The sequence below is a fragment of the Colletotrichum tamarilloi genome (genome assembly GCF_030869305.1).
Source record: "Colletotrichum tamarilloi strain Tom-12 chromosome Unknown Scaffold_3.1, whole genome shotgun sequence".
Classification (NCBI taxonomy): domain Eukaryota; kingdom Fungi; phylum Ascomycota; class Sordariomycetes; order Glomerellales; family Glomerellaceae; genus Colletotrichum; species Colletotrichum tamarilloi.
The window spans coordinates 702133-722871 of NW_026849386.1; the positions used below are offsets into that span (position 1 = coordinate 702133).

General features: G+C 52.3%; 6 protein-coding genes across 6 annotated transcripts; 5 read left to right on the forward strand and 1 right to left on the reverse strand.

Annotated features, from left to right (window-relative positions):
• Window positions 1–490: 490 nt before the first annotated feature.
• Window positions 491–1165, forward strand: CTAM01_01394 (uncharacterized protein; the record flags this gene model as incomplete). The annotated part of the gene is made up of 3 exons (XM_060517436.1): window positions 491–571; window positions 660–1062; window positions 1134–1165. 3 exons carry the CDS (start codon window positions 491–493, stop codon window positions 1163–1165), a joined length of 516 nt encoding a protein of 171 aa, XP_060387897.1.
• A 639-nt stretch (window positions 1166–1804) lies between these two features.
• CTAM01_01395 (uncharacterized protein) lies at window positions 1805–2554 on the forward strand (the record flags this gene model as incomplete). The annotated part of the gene is made up of 1 exon (XM_060517437.1): window positions 1805–2554. One exon carries the CDS (start codon window positions 1805–1807, stop codon window positions 2552–2554), a length of 750 nt encoding a protein of 249 aa, XP_060387898.1.
• A 431-nt stretch (window positions 2555–2985) lies between these two features.
• CTAM01_01396 (actin-like protein 4) lies at window positions 2986–4471 on the forward strand (the record flags this gene model as incomplete). The annotated part of the gene is made up of 2 exons (XM_060517438.1): window positions 2986–3040; window positions 3099–4471. The coding sequence occupies 2 exons, from the start codon at window positions 2986–2988 to the stop codon at window positions 4469–4471; spliced, it is 1428 nt and encodes a 475-aa protein (XP_060387899.1).
• A 1620-nt stretch (window positions 4472–6091) lies between these two features.
• CTAM01_01397 (transcription initiation factor TFIID subunit 1) lies at window positions 6092–9814 on the forward strand (the record flags this gene model as incomplete). The annotated part of the gene is made up of 1 exon (XM_060517439.1): window positions 6092–9814. One exon carries the CDS (start codon window positions 6092–6094, stop codon window positions 9812–9814), a length of 3723 nt encoding a protein of 1240 aa, XP_060387900.1.
• Window positions 9815–13606: 3792 nt separating this feature from the next.
• CTAM01_01398 (uncharacterized protein) lies at window positions 13607–14098 on the reverse strand (the record flags this gene model as incomplete). The annotated part of the gene is made up of 1 exon (XM_060517440.1): window positions 13607–14098. One exon carries the CDS (start codon window positions 14096–14098, stop codon window positions 13607–13609), a length of 492 nt encoding a protein of 163 aa, XP_060387901.1.
• A 4413-nt stretch (window positions 14099–18511) lies between these two features.
• Window positions 18512–20627, forward strand: CTAM01_01399 (MADS-box MEF2 type transcription factor; the record flags this gene model as incomplete). Its single annotated transcript, XM_060517441.1, has 3 exons — window positions 18512–18567; window positions 18637–18793; window positions 18849–20627. The coding sequence occupies 3 exons, from the start codon at window positions 18512–18514 to the stop codon at window positions 20625–20627; spliced, it is 1992 nt and encodes a 663-aa protein (XP_060387902.1).
• Window positions 20628–20739: the final 112 nt, after the last annotated feature.

Below are 20739 nucleotides of genomic sequence, written 5' to 3' on the forward strand. Positions count from 1 at the left end.
ACGACATATCGGCAGGGTCAACTTGGGGAAGATGGTCGACTAGTTGTTCCCACGCCGGTACTTCAGCACCCTCCTTTCCCTCCTCCTCCGCCGCCGCCTCAGCTGCCTCAGGTTCAACCGGAAGTCCAACCGCAAGCTCAACCCTTTTCGCAAGCAAATCTTGATGGTTTGTGGGTACCGTTTCCTGCAGGTAAGTGACTCCTCTGTCACGCCCAGTCATCGGATGAGGAACATGTGACATTCATAAAAGGGGGCACGCGCAACTTCAATTTGGGTTCAGCCTATGGTTGTGCCATTTCCTCCTCCGCCAGTACAGTCCTCGATCGACGCCAGCCGTATCAATTCTCTCTGACTGCCGCTTTCACACCTGTGGCTATCAACAAGATTTGGGGGGACTAACTTGTCGTTTGTAGGAATTCCCCAGCCGCAAGTGCAAGGTCTCCAACCCGTGGGGGAAATACAATTCATAGATCAGCGCAACGTATACGACATGGACCGGGAAGCTCGTATTCGACAGGGCCGGGGACGGTTCAGCATCATCATGTTCTACCCAGACGGCAGAAACACCGAGGTATGCTGAGAACACCACTTTCCTTTCCCTATCTTCCTCTACCTGGTACTGAACCATCCATTGACAAGGACTAACTCCCATAATCTAGCCGGAAACCCGAGAGTGGCGCCCTGAACCCCGCGCCAACAGACGCCGACCACCTCCCCTCGCGCATCCGGGCGAGAGGGCGGGAGCACCGCGGGCCTGGCCCGTATTCGCGATCCACGCCGAGGACCCCCTGTGCAGCCATCACCTGCCGACGTCGTGGGAGGTGGAGGACATGAACAACCGCGTCCAGCCGCCCGCGTGCACGTTTTGCCGGTCGAGGGCGTACGCCGTGTACTTGCGGTGCCGGACTTGCGGGATCGTGGCGTGTAGTATGCATAATAGCGTCCGGTTCGGGTTGACGTGGGCGCAGGCGGTGAGGGTGAGGAACGGGTTGAGGAATCGGGTCTGGATTGAGCCGGCGGGGACGAGGAGAGGTGAGAACAGGAGAGACGAGAATCGGAGAGGTGAGTGTAACCGTTTCCTGACCAGTTTGACGTTGGTGTTTGCCGGAGTTTTTTTCTGACCTTGTGAATAGGTTGGTTTCGACAGGCGTTTGGGAGAAGATGATGCGGATGGGTGTGTCCGTGGCACGGGTGGAATAGTTTGCTTCTCGATGTGTCTGGAGAGAGAGGAAAGAGACAGAGGCTGGTCAGAATCGGTATAGATCAAAAGGCAAAGACCGGGGAAATAGTTGATCGGTCAAGTCTTGATTCAAAGCAACTAGACTTTATTGAAGCAAGGCGCATTGAAGTTAAACACTGTGTAAGTGATCTGGGCTGCCCACTGCTATAGTCACCTTCTTGGTCTCTAAGCCATATTGATTCCTACGAGAACCTGCAAAATATGTTGGCATAAATTACTCCAACTGTTTACTTATCGAAGAAGAATTTTTATAGACTAATACGAGTTTCGTAACCTGATGGATTTACAGAAGATGACACCAAGGGTCTGGTGAACGGGAAGAAAGGAAGTTCAAAAAGTTACCTAATCGGCGCCGACCTTGAGGAGAAAGCGGCCCCACTACTCCGTGCATGAGAGGTACCTACCTAAGGTACCTAGGTAGACAGGGGCAGGACGGACAGGGCCAATTCTAGGTTTCCACTGGAGCCAACCTGGGGAAATGGCGATTCTGCCTCCTGCAACACCACAACTCCACTGTCGCAACACTGATAGCAGAGGCCGGGCTAATCGGGCTTCTCGCCCAAGATGTCTCTATCCTCAGACGAAGAAGAAGAGCTCCTCTTCGACGACCAATCCTTCGCCTCCGAGTCCAGCGACGACGACGAAGAGCTACCGGCCCCGCGACCCCTGCATCACAACTTAAACTACTTTGCGCCCCCCTTCTACGGTCGCCCGCCAACCCCTCTACCTCCTTCGCCGTCACTGACGTCGCTCCTCCGCCCATCGCGACCGACGACCCCCGATGCCTCGGACGACGACTTTGAGCCCGTGCCGCGCGCGTCGCCGCAGGTGCCGACCTACGAATACTACGGCTTCGTCCTGTACCTATTCTCGACGCTGACCTTCCTCGTCTACCTGCTCTGGTCCTACCTGCCCTCGCCATTCCTCCACGCGCTGGGCATTTACTACTATCCGAACCGCTGGTGGTCGCTCGCGATCCCGGCTTTCCTCACGATGCTGGGGGTCTATATTTACATCGCGCTCGCGGCGTACAATACGGAGATTCTGACGCTGCCGCTGAGCTCCATCGAGACGGTGGTGGATGATGCCTCTAAGATTGGGACCATTGACAGCAAGGGGCGGCTGAGAGACGACCCGAAGAAGAGGTCTAGGAATAAGAGAGATCATAGGCTGCCCGGGGGAGGATACGACTGGAAGAATATATGGAACGAGGGGACGGATGCTGTTATGGACATACCGTTGGCCGGCGCGTGTGAAGTTCTCTACGGAGAAGGCCGAGATTTCGAGTCAGAGGACGAATATATTGTGACATGAAGCCTGAAATCAGCAACTAATTGAAAACGAATACAATCAAAACGAAAATGAGATACCCATTGCGCGCGAGATTCGTAGTCCAATCATATTTCAAAATGCCAAAGTGACTGGCATAGCCTTTCTATTGAGGCTCCGCTCTTTAGACCCAATGCTCAAGTGCTGTATGGTGGGATGTGACGATTTTGTAATTTAATGGTAGACATCCCTGCTCGGTCAGTAGCTCTCACCGAGAGCTCGTACAGTGTGTCGCGCTATGACACAGTGGGGTGTGGCTGGAATCTCTCAGCCTTGCACCTTCCTCCAACCACCGCGCCAAATTTTGACCAGACGCGACCTTCAATCGACCGAAGCATCGCAACAACCCACCCCACCGCCCTCGAACCATCTCAATTACTTCGGTGGATTGTCGCTTCACACGTCGAATTGCAATCATGTCCCAACAACCGCTGTCCTCGGCCGTCCAGCCGACCGACATCTACGGAGGAGGTAAGTGCCCACCGCCAGCTGTACTCTACGCGTGACCCAATCTTACCATCGCGAACAGATGAGGTCTCCGCCCTGGTCCTCGACCCAGGCTACTGCAGCACCCGCGCCGGATTCGCTGGCGAAGATGTCCCCAAGTCCGTCTTCCCGTCCTTCTACGGCCGCGTTGGCTCCTCCGATACCCCGACGACCGTCTTCGGCGACGAGTGCCTGATCCCCCGGGCCGACCTTGAGGTCCGCAACTACATGACGCGCGACAGTGTTGTCGAGGACTGGGATGTCGCCAACAAGCTTTGGGAGCACATGCTCATCACACGCCTCCAGCCCGGACGCCCGACTCACCCGTCCAAGAACGGCCTGAATGATGACCCCAAGGAGGAAGTCGAGGGAGGTGAGGCCAACGGCGACGTCGACGTGGCCATGGAGGACGTGGAGTCGCAAGAGAAGGCCCTGCAAGAGAACCCGCTCCTGATGACAGAGGCGCCGTGGAACTCTGCAAAGTCTAGAGAGAAGGCCATTGAAATTATCATGGAGAACTGGGGCTGCCCTGCGTTTTGGCTCAGCAGAACGCCCGTTCTGGCTGCTTTTGCCGCTGGCAAGGCGAGCGCCCTGGTCATTGACGTCGGCGGCTCCAACACTTCGGTTACAGCTATTCACGACGGCATGGTCCTGAAGCGATCCATCCAGAAGTCTCCCGTTGGTGGCCTGTGGCTGTCGTCCCAGATTCGCAGCCTGTGGGAGACCTCAGAGCCCAAGATCGAGCCCGTTCCTACATACATGGTCGAGAGTAAGACTCCCGTCGATGCAGGCGCTCCTGCTCAGTTCAAGGAACGCAAGTTCGACTTCTCCATCACCGACTCATTCCGCGCCTACGAGGACGACCGTCTCCTTACGGAATTCAAGGAGTCAGTGGTCGAGACCTGGCGCGGACCCGGCAAGTACGCCGTGCCGCAAAACGAGGAGTTCGCTAAGACGCAGCCCGGCCGCGTGTTTGAGTTCCCCAACGGCGCGAATCAGATGTGGCGCGAGCAGCGGTACAAGGTCTCCGAGGGCATGTGGGACGAGACCGCGGCGTTCCCGACCACCAACGAGGAGTTCCGCCTGAACAAGTCGCAGACGATCCCCGAGCTCATCCGCGCCGCCCTGAACGCTGTCGACGTCGACCTGCGTCCCAACCTCCTCGGCAACATTGTTGTCACTGGCAGCACCAGCTTGCTCAACGGCTTCAACGACCGTCTGAACAATGAGCTTACGGCCATGTACCCCGGCCTCAAGATCAAGATCCATGCTGCCGGTCTCTCCAGCGAGCGTCGCTTCGGCGCCTGGATCGGCGGCAGCATCCTGGCTAGCTTGGGTACCTTCCACCAGATGTGGATCTCGCGCAAGGAGTACGAGGAGAACGGTGTCAGCATCGTGGAGAAGCGTTGCAAGTGATTGCCGTCATTCAAGGGCCCGTTGGGGATCAAAGTTAGGATAGGGGTAGCAGGAGTATGGCGGGAGGGTCATTGTTACTCGTTACTAAGAAAAGGGCGTATGGAGTTTGCACAAAAGGCTTTTTTCTGACTATCAGAGGGAAGAGGCAGACGGTGGGCGTCAAAAGACTACCTCGCATTAAAACCGTCTTGGAAGGATGCTATCTGTACGCGTATGCAATCTGTTCCTTCATCGGAGATACATAGATTGTGAAAAATACAAAAACGTATCAAACGAACGTTCACTGCTGCGTATCTTCGCGTGGCATTTCTACTCTGCAGCGATTTGGAAATATATGTATTCGAATGTCGGGATGGAGTCGACTAGCTTACGGTTCTTCGCGTGTAGATTGCGGAGTTGCGAATGTTATAGCAGATCTTGTCTTGCATTGCGTGAGATGATCGGAGCGGGTCGATCCTCAGCCAGCCACTCGCAATCAAGGTTGGAGTCGACAATGGACAAGTAGGTAGATTAAACGTGGCTTTTTGTCCTGTTCATTGGTGAAGCATATTTGGCTTGACGCTATGCCGCATTAGTGAAAGAACGAGTCTGGGGAAATGCGATTCAGAAAAGCGATTGATGTGGAGATGGATGTCTTGAAAGGACAGAAGGGTGGCAGCTTGTCAAAAGTTTCCTTGTCTGCCATGGATCTGGATACTCTGAACAAGGACAAGTTACGATGCCTTGATTGGTATCTCAGGCATAGGAGATTACTACAACTCGAAGATGAAGTAGGCATGTCAGCATGGCTAGGTATAAGGTATGTAGTTCAGAAATCTGGACCTACCTTGAGGAAGGTAGACCTCAAGAGACGGTTTTTGCTCTTTCCTCCCGTGTAAGTGAACACGACCCACTCTTCCTCTCCTGTCTAAGTAGGTACCTTACCTTGTAGGACCTTCCCGTCCATCAACGACCTCGGGCTGTCTGTCTCTCTCAGCTAGGCACCTCAGTACCTACTTGTGCAAACCTTTTCCTTTCCGCTTCCAACTTCTACAAAGTTGACTTACCGCGGTGACCAGCTTCTTACCATCTCACACAACTTATCTCCACATCCACCATCATCAAATGCCATTACGAACACAGAAAGCACGCTTGGCCATATTGTCACCCACAAGCAGACTTTTTTGACTTCACTTTACCGATATATCGATATTTTCTTTGGTTCAACTTCGCGTTGGGAAAGCAAAACCACCATCCTCCACCGTCGATTTTAGGTATGCCATGACAGAAACAAAAACCCCATTGCCGATGACCACCTGGGGTAGAACGGGCAGGCACGGGCCACTGGCCATTGCTGCCTTCTTCGAAGCAAAGTAATTGGCTGACAACTGACGCCTCAGGCACCCCTGCAGAAATCGCACCTGAGTCACCCAAATTTCTGCGGCTCTACGTGAACTTTCCCTCCTGCTTCCCCAGAGCCGACCGACGCGTCGCCCCATCGACTTCACGAGCTCTGAACGAACGAACGCTGACCCCGACGCATCGGAAGACACCACGCGAGGCATGGTATAGATCAGACACAGGTCGGCGCACAATATCGGAGGTGTCAGAGGGTGGATATCTGTGCAAAGCATCGACAACATGGGCGCCGACACTCCCAAATCCCCTCCTCGGAGTGAGGAAGCGCAGAAGGCGCAGGATGCTCAGGACGAAGAGCAAATCGAGCGGACTCTCGCGACACTCCAGAATGGCGGAGAGCTGGGCATCACTATTGATGATACCCCTTTCGACCAGTCTGGAAAGGCCGACGATGCCCAAGACTTCGAGGATATTAGCGACGACGATCTTCCGGACGAGGAGGAAGGCGAAGGCAACGTTGCCACTTCCATGTCCGTTCCAGGTCTGACAGATGACGGAGGTACAAGCAACGACACCGACGACTTGTTTGGCGATGGACCGTCTTCTCCGATCGAAGTCCCTGGTCCGCCGTCACCAGCCCCTCACGTTCACGATCCCGACGACGCCGATCCATCACAATACCGCGACATTAACTTCGATCCTGAACCTGGCTACGAAGCTGCCAACCAAGATCCCGAGATTCCTGCTCCAGCTGAGACTGCTGAAGATTTGGTCAAGCAGGCCTGGCCGACCTGGGAGAAGGGTGTTATTCTGAAATGGAACGAACTCTTGCCTCCCAAGAAGGCCCGGTGGATCGAGAAGAAGCCCACCAAGAAGCCAAAGACCCTTATCTTCTCCAAGCTCACCCTGGATCTTGCCGCCGACCAAGAGAAGCTTTTCCGCATCCCCGGACCCGCGACTGTGACTCGTAAGCAGAGACGCATCGACGACGAGTCTAGAGGACTCATGTCTTGCGCTCCGCAAGAGTCTTCAGACGAAGCTGAAGCTGAAGAATTTAATCTCGAGCAAGAATCCGATTCGGAAGCAGTGGCGGGTTTTACGCTCCAAGACATTGAGATGGTGTGCGATGACTGGTCCATCCGTATTGAGCAGGCTGAGCAAGACTTCCGCGATCAACAAGCAAAAGAGGCTGCAGCCGAGGCAGCCGCCGCGGCTTCCGTCAAGCGTGCCCATGATGACGCTTTTGATTTCGACTGGGAGGCTGAGTTCATGGAAGATGAAGAGCCAAAGCCGCCACCTAAGAAGAAGACGCGTCCGCCACCGCCAAAGGGCTTGCCAGAAATTCCTCGATTCACCGCACCATCATTCGACTCCTTTGAGGATGTGACCAAGCGCGCCTCCAAGCGTGTCATTCTCGATTTGAACGACCCGTATCTTCTCCTAGAAGAAGCCGAATCGCAGCGTGGCCCCAAGCGTCAACGTGTGGAGCAGAAGATGACGCGCATGGCGAACGGTCACCTGAGACCTGATTTATCTTCTCGTTTCAACATGTCCAACGACGATGCGTATGAGGCGCTCAAGGAGAACCATCAACACAAGGTCAGAGCAACTCTGGGGAATCTTGCCGTCGAGCACAGTATGCCCGCGCTTAAACTGGCATGGCCGTTCTACAAGGTCAAGCTGGACATTCGACGAGATGGATTCCACCGGCCTCATTTCAAGTTTGGCAAGCATGAGCGTCAGACGATCAGGTTCAGCAAATTGGGCTTCCATAAGCGCAAGACTATGAAGGGAAAGGCTCATGAGGTCTTCAAAACCACCAAGGACTTGGGCATAACGGACAACTCGACGGCTGTACTCTTTGAGTACTGTGAGAGAACGCCACCCGTTCTTTCCAACTTTGGCATGGGAAACCGTGTCATTAACTACTACCGCAAAAAGAAGGTCGATGACGAAGAGACGCCACCAAAGATGGAGATTGGTGAGTCTCACGTCCTCTTGCCCGAAGACAGATCCCCTTTCGCCATCTTTGGCGAGGTCGAAGTGGGACAAACCATGCCTACTTTGCACAACCAAATGTACCGGGCGCCCATCTTCAAGCATAAGCCGCGGTCTACAGACTTCCTCTGTGTTCGCAGCTCAACAGGCGTCGACGGAGCCAACTGGTACCTGCACAAGATTGATCATCTTTACGTGGTTGGCCAGACTTTTCCTAGTGTTGAGGTCCCCGGCCCTCATTCTCGAAAAGTCACGAATGCTTCGAAGAACAGAATCAAGATGATTTCGTACCGCATGATGAGGAGGAACGAGCACCATTTGGTAAACCTATCAGAGGTGACGAAACATATTGCCGAGTCTACGGACGCTCAAAACCGGCAAAAGCTCAAGGAGTTCCTATCCTACGCCAAGGTTGAGAAAGGACTCTGGGGCCTTAGGAACGGCGAGACTCTCATGGATGAGAACTCAATACGAGCGATGATCAAGCCTGAAGACGTCTGCCTGATTGATGGTATGCAGTTGGGTATGCAGATGCTGGAAGACGCTGGTTTCGACCCTAACAACGTCAACCTGGAGGACGAAGGCGAAGAGGTTGCCGAGGATGAGGACGACGATCGCACGGGTGCAGGCACTGCCAAGGGTAGTAAGAAGGCTGCCGAGAAGAACGAAGAAAAATTAGCAGACAAGATGGCGCCGTGGAAAACCAGCAAGGCTTTCATCGACGCATGTGCTGGCAAGGCTATGCTCAAGCTTCACGGACAAGGAGACCCGACTGGTCATGGCCTTGGATTCAGTTTCATCAGAACTTCCATGAAGGGCGGCTACATCGAGACTGTCCAGAAAGGTGGATCCCATACCACTGCAGCTGACGCCATGGCAGCACACCCTGACGCACAGCGGAAGGCGAACAACGGCCACGCTTACAACGTCAAGGAGCAAGAAGCCATGTACAGAAAAGGCATTCGTGAAATTTGGGACAAGCAAAAAGACAGTCTGGAGGATAGCACACAAAAGGACGATGACCTCGTGGTGCCTCTGCCACCAGACGAAGATGACCGGTTCAACCCCCAGCGAGCCCAGACTCCTGCCCATGCCGACGAAGGGATGAGTCAAATTACCGGCCTGACGACATCGACTAGCCGGAATCAGCGAAAGAAACTCAAGATTACCCGAGAAGTTCTCAATGATCAAGGTGCTGTCGAGCAAAAGGTCATCATTCTCGAAGACCCTGTGATTATAGACCGTTATATCAAGAGAAAGAAGGAGTTGGAGTTGGAGGATTTCAAGTACGAACTCCCACCGCGTTACCCCCCTCCCGATCCTATTTCAGGTCTATTATTCAACCTTCATGCGCTCCCCGCTCACATAATCTCGTGTTTAGTATCTACGAAGGACGACCGACTGGTGTCGCTGATGACGACCGCCGTCGTCTGGTTGAGTAGGCATTATCCTTCCGTAGATGCTGAACACTTGATTGACCACCTAGCAGGATTGATAAGGAGCTTGAACGGCTCAACCGAAACAAGCAGCGACGCATCGGACGAGAGCAACAAAAGGGACTCCACCGTTCCAAGAGTGGACTCGACGCAGGGTCCCCGGAAGCAGACCGCGCTGCCACCGGTACAACCCGAAAGTGTGCCAATTGTGGACAAGTCGGACACATCAAGACAAACAAGAAGTATTGCTCCCTTTGCTTTTCCTCTACCTCCCCGTCCCAGTTCAGATCTCCGGAGCATGTTCAGACGTGGGGGAAACAATCGCTGGGTTCTCAAGCGGGAGCTCCTGTTGAGGGCACGCCAGCGAACACCAGCCCCGCCAAAGCAAAAAAGCGGCGGGATTCAAAAGCACAGGATACGCGACCGCTCAAATGAAAAGGCCAATAGGCGGGCATCGTCCAAGGGACAGCCAAAACAGCCCCAAAAGCCAAAGGCAAAGAAGTTCAAGTACAACAAGTACACATCCAAGCCCTACTGGCACAACAGCAGTATGAGCACTAGGGTCATATAAGCATATGCTCCCTTGGCCATCATCACTACCTGTTGCTTGCTTTCCACAGTCTTCTCTCATTACCTACCCAACATGCTTTCTCTTTCTCTCCACTTCCCCCATGACTTCTGTTCCATATGCACGCATACTAACCCTTGCAAAGGCTTTGTCCTATGCTTAACGGCACGATGAAGACCGACAACGGCATCGCAGAACATGGCGGTTTCGGTACCTACAATGCCCCAGCTGCTGGAGCCGGTTCTCCCGGGCAATGAACGACTCGAGACGACGTTGAGTTCGGACGGCGGAACCTAGCAGCTGTCGGAGGCTCCAACGGACCAGACGTTGCAGCGCAGGACACTAAAATACGGTTGAGACGACAGACTCCGAACAACCGGACGGCCGGTAGCTGTTCCCGGCGCTTACCAAATAATCAACAGCAAAGGCTGCAGCTGGTCGCTTAACTACCGACGAACGTTCCAGAACGGGGGAAGAACCCCACCCGCAACCACCCGGTTGCTAACAATAGGGCTATGCCAAGCGATTTCACGCAAGGGGTCAAGGGGTTCAGGCACAATGAACAGACTGGGAAAGTTCATGTTGAAGAAAGGTTGGGGTAGTTGCGAGCGTTTGGACCAGAGAAATCTCATACAAGAGGTCGGACCGAACAATCCAAAATTGGAACCCATCATGCAATTCGACAATCAAGGGGGGAAAAGGTGTGTGTACGATGACAAAAAGGAAAACAATCTGAGGGGTGAGCCCTTGGAGCTTGGGGGATTTGGAAAGGCTTGATCAACATTGTCAAAACTGGACGGGGCAGACTTAATGGACTGCTCTCACGTCACGACGAGCAAGGGGAGAAAAAAAACGATGCCGAATGGTGGGAAGGAGGGGGGGTTTTGGCAAAGCGGTTAAGCAAAGCATGTAATGATGCATCGGCACGGCGTCTGGTGTTGTTAAGTTTAGCCACAGCCGCGTAAAGCGTGGGTAGTAGCCATCTCATCACACGCGTGGGAAATTCATTTCAACAAAGTGACTAACTAACTACTACTGCTTCTTCTCCGTTGTGGTGATGTGTGTGTCGTTACTCTGCAGTGATGGACGCGTTGGTCCAGCTTACCTTGGTTTCCGAGGTTGGAGGATCCCCCCCCCCCCCGGTTAGATATTGCATGCCATTCTCGGGGTAGCTAGCTAACTAGCTAGTGTGGGCGGTTGGGTGAATGGGGAAGGACAGTAAGGGGAGGCTCTTGGAAGAGGCTAGCATGGGCCGATGATTACATGGAGGTGAAGAGGAGGTAGTGCAGGTTGCCGGGAGAACTAGATGCGGTAGAAGATGAACATGGATTGGAGAGACGGGAAGATCAGAGACAGGTAAGGGTAGTGTAGATACCTAGACACAAACATGGGTGGGGGAGAGGTCCGAGGAAGGAGGGGGGGGAGAGAAAGAACCCGGGATTTGTGTATGTATCAACGTGAACTCTCGCGGCGCCATCATCTTCTTTCCCAGATTGGCGAATCGGGTAAATAACGACGGACGATGGCCGGGCTAATTTAGGGAAAGAAACAAGGACGAGCTTCGAGAGATGGTGAGATGGGGGGGGGGGGGGAGGACGTCAAAGAGGGATTGGATGAGGGGAACAATGAGTGATACGTCCCCAACAAGGGCATTCTAGACGCGCCGAAACGATCAAGACTTTTTTGTTTGGAAAGGGAAGAAAGGTGGCCTAGGGATTGTTTCCATTTGGACCATTTGGAGGTGGGGTTTGGTGTCCCGCTTGTCAGATCGAGGTTGCTTTGGCTGGGACCTCTTTTGACGTAGTCTAGGTGTGGAAACCCATCCGTGCAAGGTTTAGGGAACTCTGAACCAGTTTGTGGTTGATTAGGGAGAAAGGGGAAGGGGGTGGGGGGAGGGAAGTCAAAGTCAGATGAGAAGAAAACAAAAAGCGTGGATTGGATGGGATGGGATGGGACGCGGTGGGATGCGCGGGTTGCAATGAACATGTGGTTGGTGATTGCTGCTGCTGCTGCTGCTGCTGCTGCTGCTGATGATGATGATGATGATGATGATGGTAGGTTTGGTGGTTGGGGTTATACAAGGGCCTGCTCCTCAGAGAGAATATCAAGTCTTCTGCCAAGCCAGGTGTGTGAGAGCATGGTTTCTCCAAAACCCCCCAGCCTGGTTTTGCGGCGCCAGGAAACATTGACTAGACATAGCAGAGGTGGAGCAGATGTGTTTTACCCACCGACAGCCTACAGCCTACAGACTACGTAGATGTACTGTGTAAGTCGGAAAAGACGTGTAATCAATCGACAAAAGGCAAGGGGGGATAATTGGCTCCCGAGATGCAGTGGTGCGTGCGTGTGTGGTTCAAAAGGCCTTTCGGTTTGGCTTTATGGGAGGGAGAGAAACGGTCGCCAGGTCGCGTGGCTGCGGAGCAAGAGGTGAGCATATGCACGCCAAGTTGTGTTGTGCTAAAAATAAACCTATTTTTAGAACCGCAGGGCATGGGTTGGACAACCTCGCAGGGGGGCATGGAGAGGGGGAGAAGCACGTCTGCACCACCAACCTGCATAGGGCTTCTTGGATCGTAGGGTGCGTTTGGCCAATCGGCTTGGGATTTGCACCCAGGAACACCTTCGGTCTCTTTGCTAGCCTCGAAGAAACATGCATGTCGAGCTCACACCGTCACAACCCAGAAAGAGGGAAACCTGGGAAAGTGATGCGTGTGTGGATGGATGGGGATACAAGAGGCTCTTTTGCGCTTCAGACACGGCAAGTTTTTTGATAACCTGACCGGGGTGGGTACGCCGTGCCGGAGGAGGAAGATGTGAAGTCAAGCATTTTCGTTCGTTCTGCCCAACCCCCATACCCAAACCCGGCTCCGAAATGTTGGACTAGCGTCATGCTCGTTGGGAATGGGCCGGCGCTTAACTTAATGATATGGTTAAATTTCGATTTAGAAATGAAAAAAGGTGGGATGGCGTGTTGCCGGTTGATGATGGGACGGAGACATAATTGTGAATTCTTGCGACGACAGCGGTTATCGGCTCGACCTTGCTTTAGTTTGAATCTTTCCCCGGACGAATTAGATGACTGCTGCTCTGTAGAAAGACGAACCCTCTTGTGACGAGACGGGATATTTGACATGGGTTTACCGGACCTGTTGATGTCGCCGTACGGCGTACGCAAGAAGAAGTTGCTAATTCGGGATATCTCGATCACATTCTTTGGCGAAAGGGCCGCATTGTAGGCGCGTATGAGGAGATCGAGAAGGAAGGGGGGGTTTCCGAGTGGTTACTTGGCCTCTTTCTTGGGTCGTCTTCTTCGCTCGCAGTCATACAATATCGGTAGCAGACTTGTCTGAACGAGGAGACTGCGTACCATAGATTCCAGTAATGATGTTGTTTCCTGGAGAAACAGAGCTTGGCAAAGGGCTATTCTAGACTGTTATCAGTGATTCCAAAGCAAAGGCCCCCGTCGCCGCGAAGCTTGTCAGCCAAAGACAATGATTCAAGCTGGAGATGCCCAGCAGAAGTAGAGGAATTGGTGTTTTTCGAATGTCCAACCATCTCTGGGCGTTCTGGGGGGGAAAAGGGCCCTGACATGACCCAGGCACGCCAGGGCAACCGGTGGGAAGATTGTCATCATGGACGCGGGGTATCGTTGAGGGTGGAGACCTGATCTAATTCGAGATGATGGGCGACTGGGTTCATCAAACAGGCGCGGGATGTATGTAGGCGAGGGAGGGGGGCCTAGATGCATGTGAAGCGAGATCTACAGCTGAGAGCCGTGGGAGCGGACGGACGTCGTCAAAATGGCCCTGACAGTAACCGGTTTGGCAGCTGTACGTGCAGACAGGCACCTTCGGCGGGAATGCCGCATTGCTGGGATGATACGTAGGGTCTCTTTGAAGACTGGTCCTGTCTGTGGAATAGTCCGCCGAGGGGATGGTTCTGATGTATTAGTTCCCCTCCCGGTCCACCTCTTGTGCACGCTTGAGATGCGGGAGCATGGTCATGGTCGACCCGTGACCCCAGGGAAGGGGTTAGACGGCTAGGTACCTTGCATGGTTGGGGTGGTGATTGGGACCTTGAAAAGTGTCCGTTTGGTTTGGCGATGGCCTCGCTCTGTCGTGGGCCAGGGGAGGGAGAGGGGGACTCAGACTCTGACAAAGGGTGAGATGTACACAAGAAAAGGGGCAGATAGACGACAGGAGCGTGGAAATGCAGGAGCCGTTGACGCCAAGGCTGGACCTCGAACTCAATTGTCCAACCTGAAGTAGGGTACTGAATGCCGGACATGATATCGGGAGGGCTGAGTCGGTTTCGACACAATGGAGACTTGAGAATGGATGACAGATTCCCGTGCTTGTGGTCCCTGGGAGTCTTAGTATGGTCCATTGAAGATGGGCCGCGGTCTGTGCTGAGCATCACGATTCACAGAGCCAGTGCCTGTGTAGCAGTAGCAGACTGAGAGTTTCCTTCTGTTCTGTGCGTGTCCGCCGCGTCCCACCGGTTGTTCCTGGCCCTGAATGCAAGTGATGGTTCCTGCGTTCCTGCGCCGGCGGCGATGGCGGCGCGGTCGGATGTTGTGGTGGGAAGGAGAGGCTCAATATGCGGCCCGGGCACGTTGTTTGCTTGGGTTTTGGTGTAGCTGATGACGGCCTACATCCCTACCTCATGGCCTTACGGCGTTATGCTTCTGCTTAGGATGTGCAGAGTAAGCAGTTAGGTGATCGGGCGGACGGGGACTTGTGCGCGAGTGTGGGTGGTACCGGCTGGGCGAGCGAGGGATGGACGGCGATGCTTGGTGAGTGATGATTGTACAGTAAGGTATCTAGGTACGGTGTATCGTGTATGGGTGGACGGGTTGTAACTTGTAACCTGTGGGATATTAGCAAGGTCCAGGGAGGAGGAGCCCGGTTCTGAGTTCCGGCGCATGTCGAGTCCACTTGAAGTTGACCAGGTCGAGGCTTGCGGAACGTCAATGCTCTCGGCTAGTGTAGAGAGATGGCCTTGAGGGTCTCGATCTTCAGACTTTCTGGGTCTTACTTGGTCTATAGGGGTAAGTTTAATCCCCTGGCTCGGTACCGATCCACAGACAAGGGTCAACGCACTAGTTAAATCATTAGCACTAAATAGCTAATATAATCAATAATTATTAGATCTTAATTAATTTCTATAGCTAAATTAGTATTTAATATATATTCCGTTAGTATTAATTATTACTTAGTAACGCGCGGGTATTATATTTAATAATAAGTATAAGAAGTCCTCTAAAAGGGTATCCTAAGCCTCTTTAACTTATTATTATAATATATTATATAAGGGGTTTTTTTATATACTTATAAGCTCCTATATATAATCCTTTATTTAATTCTAATACGTTTTAATAAGGTTAAAGTTAAGTAAAAAAAGCGGCTAGAATATTAAATAAACGCTACAGTTATTAAGCTCTTACTAAGTTAACTCTGCGTTATATACTAAAATACTATCTTATATTAAAATAAAATTATTATTATATATTTATTAATAAAAGCAAATCTAACTATTAATAATTAATATAATATATTCTTAATAAGTATTAGTACGTATATTACTCTAATCTTTTTTTTAAAAAATACCTAGTCCCTTCTAATTTTTAAAAAAATATTCTTAGAATATCTAACCCCGCTTATATTAATACCTTTTAATAATATATATTAAGTCCTATTCTTTATTATAATAGTAAGTAATATAAAGCTTATAATAATAACTACTTATAACTTATATCTTATCTATTTATAAGACCTTTTACTAATTTTTAATAATTTAGTAAAAGTGCTCTTAAGCTTAAGCGAGATACTTAATTTAATTAGCCTCGGATATAAGGGGCTTATAGCGAGTAATATAATAATAAAACCCGAGCTAATATAAGGCTACTCGTATTACGTAAATACTAAATTAAAAAAAAAATATAATTAAAAATAATAAAAAAGAGGCCTAGCGGCTATTTTTAAAAAAAGTAATATACTTAATAAAGGCCTCCTCCTATTATAAAGTTATAACCTATAAGTAGCTAAAACGTAGCGCAATTATTATTAATAAGGCCCTTATAACTATACGGACCTAGTCTTTTATAAATCTAATTAATTTAATTATTTAAGCTTATATAAATTTTATATTAATATATAGCGTACGAATCTATTAGTAATTAGCCTTAGTAAGGTACTTCGTTATACTATTTATTAACTATATTATATTTATAATAATTCGTTAAAAATAAGGTAAGTAAGTAAGTAGGTAGTATATAGGAAGAAGAATTTATAATTAGTAAAAAAGTTAGGCTAGGCCAATTAGTAGGCCTATACTAAAATGGTAGCTTCTGATTAGTCGAATTGCCCATAGAAGGCAGGCACGGGCCATCCCCACCGGTACCTAACAAGGGGGTTAAACTTTGGCCTGATACCGTAGTAGTATATTCGGACAGTAGTCTATGGTCTGCTCGCGGTATTAGTTTCCTTGACGCAATAAGAGAGAAAAGAGGTGAATTGCAAGGCAAGGCAAGGTTTGGTAAGGTACGCAGCCAGGTCAGGAAGGAGCAGTGTCGCCGGAATCATCCTCGCAGTTTCCGCAAGTTGTACGTAGTAAAGCCGCAAACCGCACGCGCCTCATGTCGGCTAGACGTCAAATGTCTCGACGACACCTGCCACATGTATCCTGTCTGCAGTGTCTCACTAGCGGCAGCGCCGTCGAAGCCGGGGCCGGTACCTTGGCTGGGTGGGGTGGGTACAAGTGGCACCCACTAGACCCTGAGACAGTGCGCAGGATGGCGGTGGAGATTGCGTTTCAACACTGTCCTCGTAAACCAGAACAAGCAGGCGCCACACAGTGTTCGCGACCAGTCTCAGCTCTTGACCTCATTCCCTGCCTCTTCACAATGTTGTTTCACGAGCGTCCGCAACGGCCACCAGGACCCCCCGTCATAAGAACGCACGCACCAAGAGTCCTCGCGACCTTGCCTTGTCTGTGGTAGTGAGGCCCAAGGTGAAGTGCTACGGCGCAAGTAAGGTGAGAGCAGGACCGGCCTAGCATTAGCATCTAGCATCTAACATCTAGGCATAATGTCAGGAGTGAGTGAGCCCAAGTGAGATGACGGGTGCCGACTAGACTGGTCCACTCACATCCAACTGCGAATTGGCAGGGCCTGGAGACATTGGATACTTTACACGATAACACAATAAGATACCTACCGAGGTACTTCGTACGGAGTAGACATGGAAGAAGATGAGGCCTTCTGCTTCTGGACGCGGCAGACGAGAGTAATCAGCGACCTTTCCTCACTCAGATTTGCTCACAAGTACCTACCTACATAGTGAGACGAGACTGGCCACTGAACAGTGAATACCTAGTCAAATAGCGAATGATCAGAGACCAACCTGAAGTGAGAGGAGCAGGGGTTCATTGGAGTAGGTAGGTACACCGGACCCCCGCCCCGTTTTCCTCCTTTTCCACTCTTTTTTTTTTTCTCTCTCCCGTTCCAGTCCCTTTTTTATTTCTTCCGTCACCCAGTTCATTCGCTCCCCGAAAACCCCCCCAGTCCCGTTCTCGGCCTAGGATTCGTTCATTCATCGACCCCCATTCCCTGTCACTTACCCCCCGGTCGTCGCTCTTTTCCTTCCCTTCCCGCCGTCTCCAAACTGCTGGCTTGCTGCTAGGTACTAACGCTGCTGCACCTGCTGATTGATGCTTGCGCTGCCCGCCGCACTGCTCTCTGCTGTTCCCGCTCCCCGATTTCCACCTATTCTATCTCTTTGCCGCAACCTCACTGGCCGGAGGTTCTCACTCACTCATCTTCGGTACCTACTCCGTCTGCTACACACCCGACTCTTAGGTCGCTGATGTGGGCTTGCCTTGCCTTGCCCCCATTACCTACTCCTCCTGCTGCTACCATTACCACCTTACCTTACACCTGAGGTACTGTACCGGGCTGGCTGGCTGCACCTAATACTGTTGCTTCCCCCTCCACCATCCATTCCCATTCTTTTTTTCCCCCTTCCCTCCTTCAACTGTCCTGCCTTCCCGCACCCAAAAAGTGAACACGATCGCGTCTATTATTAGAATCATCCACGCCAGATTCAGCCCCATCGACCTGCACCTCACATCGCCTGTCCATCCCAGAACCTGTCGCATCTGCACTTGTAATGGGATCAATGTACGTTCTTGATGCGTCGTCTTGTCAACTCTCTCCCCCTGCTCTGACAGCCTTTTGCTCCCACCGCCTGTCATATACCGTTGCTCCCGGGATGCGCTGCCTTGTCCCATGCAACCACTGACTGACGCATCGCCAGTTCGGAACCACTGCCCACGACCCAGCCCATTTAGATAAAAGCGATCAGCCCTCCCCGGCCTAGCTCTTGTTTCCACCTCACTTTCCCGACCAGCCAAGCTAGTCGCTGCGATCAGATATATCCAGCTCGCGTCCCTCCTCCTCCTCCGAGCTCCAACCAGTCTCTCGCTTCCTCGAGACCCTCACCCTCATCCTCACCCACAACCAGTCGACCCTACATCGCGACTGCAACGGCTGAGACCTCGCCGACGACGCCGCCGCCGCCGCCGCCGCGATATCGCTGATCGGTCTCGAAGTCGCTCGCCTCGACAACGTCTTCGCCCCCGTACAACGCGTTTCGCTGCCTCATACCCGTCAGCAGCCCCTTCCAGAGCATCTAATTCAAGATGGGACGCAGAAAGATTGAGATCAAGGCCATCAAGGATGACAGAAACCGCTCTGTGTAAGCTCGCGCCCTGACTATCCCTCGCCATACCCAGAAACCTTTGGCTAACAGTCGCGTCGCATATAGTACTTTTCTCAAGAGAAAAGGCGGTTTGTTCAAGAAGGCGCATGAGCTTTCCGTGCTGTGCTCCGTCGACGTCGCTGTCTTTATATTCGGCAGCAACAAGAAGTTGTATGAGTATTCTTCCACGGATATGCGGGAGATGATCACTAGATACACATACGTGAGTTCCTCCAGTCTTTCTGGGTCGCGAATGCATAACGCTGACCCTGAGATAGCATGGCGGCCCGAATGAACACAAGGGCCCTTCAGACTTCAACGGAGGCAACGACGAGGACGAAGATGAGGATCCTGAAGGTACCCCGCCGCAAGAGTCTCACATGATTCCGCCTCAGTTCCAAGGACAAGCGCCATTCCCTCATATGCGACACCACACTCCCTCAGCTTCACCTCCGATTCCTAATGGCGTGCCTTTCCCGCAACATCATGGCCTTCCCGTCCAACGCGGCCACACCCCGCAGCCGGGTATGGGATCACGGCCTGGTTCTCGACAAGACATCCGCCGGATGGGACCAAACATGGGCCCTCAACCCGTCGGCCCTCCCGGATCTCAGCAGCCTCCCGTCAACGGATTTGCCTACATGCCCAACCCCGCCATCTACAACCCCCAGAACCAGCCCAATATGCCACCAAATATGCCTCACGGACTCCCCCAGCAGTACCAGCAACATGGCCCTCAATACTCCTCATACGCGCCCAATCATCATCCCCCGCACATGCAACAGCATATGGAGGACCAGCGCCGTTCCATGCCGCCAAACTACCCGCAACAGCAGGGTCCGCAAGGGCCTGGGCCTCAAGTTTCTCGGATCTCGCCGTCTCCGCCACAGCCTCCTACTCAGCAATTGCCGCCGCAACCACCTCAGATCTCACCCCCGCCGCCACAGCCACAGCAACTTGAGCCTCAACAGCAGCAACAGCAGCAACCGCATCCGTCGCCTCAACCCCAGCAACAGCAACAGCCGCAGCCACCTCAGTCTCAACAACAACAGCAGCCACAACAGCATCAGCCTTCGCCGCCGCAGTCTGAAGAGATGCCAGCGCCGTCAGAGCCACGATCTGAGCTGCCCCAAAGGCCCCAGCCGCCCCTGCTCAACACGGATAGCGCGATCAAGAAGCTTCCGCAGCGTAAGCAGCACAGCATCTTCACTCCCATTGACGAGAACCGCTCCATCCTGTCTCAGCACTTGGCTTCATTCGCCTCTGAGCAGAGCATAAAGGCAGAGCCTAATCGGCCCCCATTCCCTGACCAGAGCAACATCAAGGTTGAAGGTAACCGCTCTCAATCAGTTGATGTTGGCGCAGTATCCCGGACCAATGGTTCCACTACTTCTCCGCCCATGCCTCCGCGCGCCAGCACTCAATCTCTGAACAAAAGCCGCAACATCTCCGTATCGTCAATCCCAGAGACAACGTTTACTCCGCCATCTCGCACCAATAGCATGAAGCTTGGTGGTGGTGCGCGTCCCCGTTTGAGGGTGGAGATTCCCGACGAACCTTCGGATGGCGGTAGCGCAACTGCCGAGTCAAACTCTCCTCGCAACTCGACAGATACCACATCCCAGACGACTCGGCGCCATGCATCCGACTCGCACTCTTCCGGCATGGTTCTGCCGCCGCCATCCCCGTCAGCCCAAACGCTTCTCTCAGCTGGCGCCACGGGCCCGCCAAACCCGTTTGCTCGCCCACCCCCGCAACAAAATAGCAATATGAACATTGACACTCCGGTTTCCGCCCTTCCGTCCCGATTCTTAAATAACGAATTTCTGCCCAGTCCGAGCAGCTTTTATCCGGAATGGTATGCTCGTGGCGGCAGCGATAGCAACACACTACCCAGTCCATTGAACTTTGCGACTCCAGTCGTTGGTTCCGGTCCTAGCTTCTTGCGAGATGACAATCCGGCTACGAAGCGCAAGAGTCCTGAGATCAGTGCCAATGGTCCGCATGACGGTCCTGAGGCCGGAAACGAACCCAAGAGGATTCGGGTAGATTCTTGATTTCAAATTTCTCTTCTTCATTCGACGCTTTCTTCGATGCCTTATCTGTACCATTCATCTGCATTCTGGCCTCCTTCAGACCATGTATGGAGTGCATTTGGTTCTATGATAC